Source organism: Tachysurus fulvidraco, chromosome 15, assembly GCF_022655615.1.
Source record: "Tachysurus fulvidraco isolate hzauxx_2018 chromosome 15, HZAU_PFXX_2.0, whole genome shotgun sequence".
NCBI lineage: Eukaryota > Metazoa > Chordata > Actinopteri > Siluriformes > Bagridae > Tachysurus > Tachysurus fulvidraco.
In genome coordinates, this window is record NC_062532.1 from 3,679,091 (window position 1) to 3,681,801 (window position 2,711).

A 2,711-nucleotide genomic window follows, 5' to 3' on the forward strand; every position below is an offset into this window, starting at 1 on the left:
AGATGTCACTGATATAGATATCATACCTCAAAGTGATGACATCACAGACCATTACCTCATAATGTACTCACTACCTATAGAACTGACTATGTCTCACCACGTTATCGACTCGGTAGAACCATTATTCTGACCACCAAAGACAGATTCACAAATAACCTGCCTGATCTGTCTGGACTTCTTACTGTACCCTCAAACTCAAACGACCTAGATGCAAAGACTAACAGCATATTCACTAGCACATTGGACACTGTTGCCCCAGTCAGATTACAGAAGGTTAGAGATAAAACACTTGCACCATGGTATAATAGTCATACTCACACCCTCAAGAGGGAGACCCGTAACCTCAGACAGTATGTCACTATTAGTTCTACTTGACCTTAGTGCTGCATTTGACACTAGTCTTCTAACACGTTACAATCCTTCACGCTCTCTGAGATCACAAAACTCAGGACTTTTGGTAGTTCCCAGAATATCTAAGTCTACTAAAGGTGGTAGAGCGTTCTCGTATTTAGCTCCCAAACTTTGGAATTGTCTTCCTGATAGTGTTCGGGGCTCAGACACACTTTCCCAGTTTAAATGTAGATTAAAAACTCATCTCTTTAGTCAGGCGTACACATAATACATCCTATAGTATCATGCACCAGTACATCAGACCAGCACATTTTTATGAACAGCAGATCTGTTAATCCCTTTCCACTGCTTCTCTCTTTGTACCCATCCCGAGGCATCCAGACACTGTACCAGCTCCCAACGTCCTTTGTGGGACGAAGCCTTTGGACGTCCACTGAGCCGAGGCCGACTCTAAGAATCCTGAGACATCTCCAGTTAGACTCTGTGATACTAAGGAGATCCGAAGTCCATGATCCTTACACCAATAAATGACTGTATATTACAATCACACCCCCAGTGTCACCCATATGAGGATGAGGTTCCCCCTTGAGTCCGGTTCCTCTCAAGGTTTCTTCCTTTACCAATTTAAGGCGTCGTTTAAGGCGTTACCATCGTCCTCTGTGGGACGAAGCCTTTGGACATCCACTGAGCCAAGGCCGACTCTAAGAATCCTGAGACATCTCCAGTTAGACTCTGTGGTACTCAGAAGATCAGAACTCCTTAAACCTCACACCAATACACCATTTGTTTGACTGTATATTACAATCACACCCCAGTGTCACCCATATGAGGATGAGGTTCCCCCTTGAGTCCGGTTCCTCTCAAGGTTTCTTCCTTTACCAATTTAAGGGAGTTTTTCCTTGCCACTGCTGCCTGAGTCATCTCAGACTTGCTCATAGGGGAATAAATACATACACACTGTGAACTATATACATCTAATAATAATCTAGAATTTTTATTCTGTTAATTCTTATTTCTTTTATTATTCGTTATTTCCTTTATCATTAATTATGTCTACCTTCTGCTTTATGTTTATGTTCTGTAAAGCTGCTTTGAGACAATGTCTATTGTAAAAAGCGCTATACAAATAAACTTGAATTGAAAAACTTGAATTGAAAGGCAGTTTTTCCTTGCCACTGCTGCCTGAGTCACCTCAGACTTGCTCATAGGGGAATAAATACATACACACTGTGAACTATATACAACTAATAATAACCTAGAATTTTTATTCTGTTAATTCTTATTTCTTTTATTATTCGTTATTTCCTTTATCATTAATTATGTTTACCTTCTGCTCTATGTTTATGTTCTGTAAAGCTGCTTTGAGACAATGTCTACTGTAAAAAGCGCTATACAAATAAACTTCAATTGAATTGAATTTAGGTTTCCTAATGTGTTCCTTAGATGAGTGAGGTGTCTTCTAAAAATGATTCCATTTGGTTCCCTTTCTGATAGAGAAACATTCTGTTGTAGAGATTTACATAGTACCTTATCATCCACTCATCTATCCAGTGAGCAGCGTGTGGTTGTGGGTTGAACACCTCCATAGTGGTCATGGACGCTCCCTATTCAAATAGAGTGGTGTATAAACAGCATGTTCTTGGCTGCTCTAGTTTCCAGTGAGCTCTGTGAGAGATAACACTCCCATACACTTTAAATCTGGGTGAAGCAGAACTCAGAGAAGGATGATTTTCGGACAGTGTATTTTATTGCTACTCATTTCATGTAAGTTTATGTTTTTTATGTGAAGATTATTAGCAGTATAATCAGTATAAGAGAACATTACTGAGTTCTATTCTTCTCTTCCAGATTCTTATGGACAGTCCCTGACTTCCTCTGATTCTGTGATGAAGAGACCTGGACAGTCGGTCACTCTGTCCTGTACTGTCTCCGGATTCTCAATGGGCAGCTACTATATGCACTGGATCCGTCAGAAACCAGGACAAGGACTGGAGTGGATCGGGCGCATTGACACTGGCACTGGCACTGCATTCGCTCAGTCTCTACAAGGCCAGTTCTCCATCAATAAAGACACCAATAAAAACTTGCTGTATCTACAAGTGAAGAGTCTGAAAGCTGAAGACACGGCAGTTTATTACTGTGCACGAGAGTCACACTGACACAACAGACTCCAAAGCTGTACAAAAACTTACACAAGCACGTCCTCATGAGCTGTAAATATTCCCTCAGCAGGAAGCTGCACCCCAGAGACCTTTATTATAAACAACATCATCTATTCACACTCAGCACTCAGGTCTTCCTCTTTATTCCAATCTCTTCTAGCATTTAGTAATATTTATAATAATAATAATCCACATGTT

At 40.5% G+C, this 2,711-nt stretch overlaps 1 gene segment (V, D, J or C); it reads left to right on the plus strand.

Moving 5' to 3' along the window:
* The first annotated feature begins 1,984 nt into the window (after positions 1-1,984).
* LOC125138843 lies at positions 1,985-2,510 on the plus strand. The segment is given in 2 exon segments: positions 1,985-2,018; positions 2,200-2,510. Coding segments are annotated over 2 exon segments (345 nt in total).
* Positions 2,511-2,711: the final 201 nt, after the last annotated feature.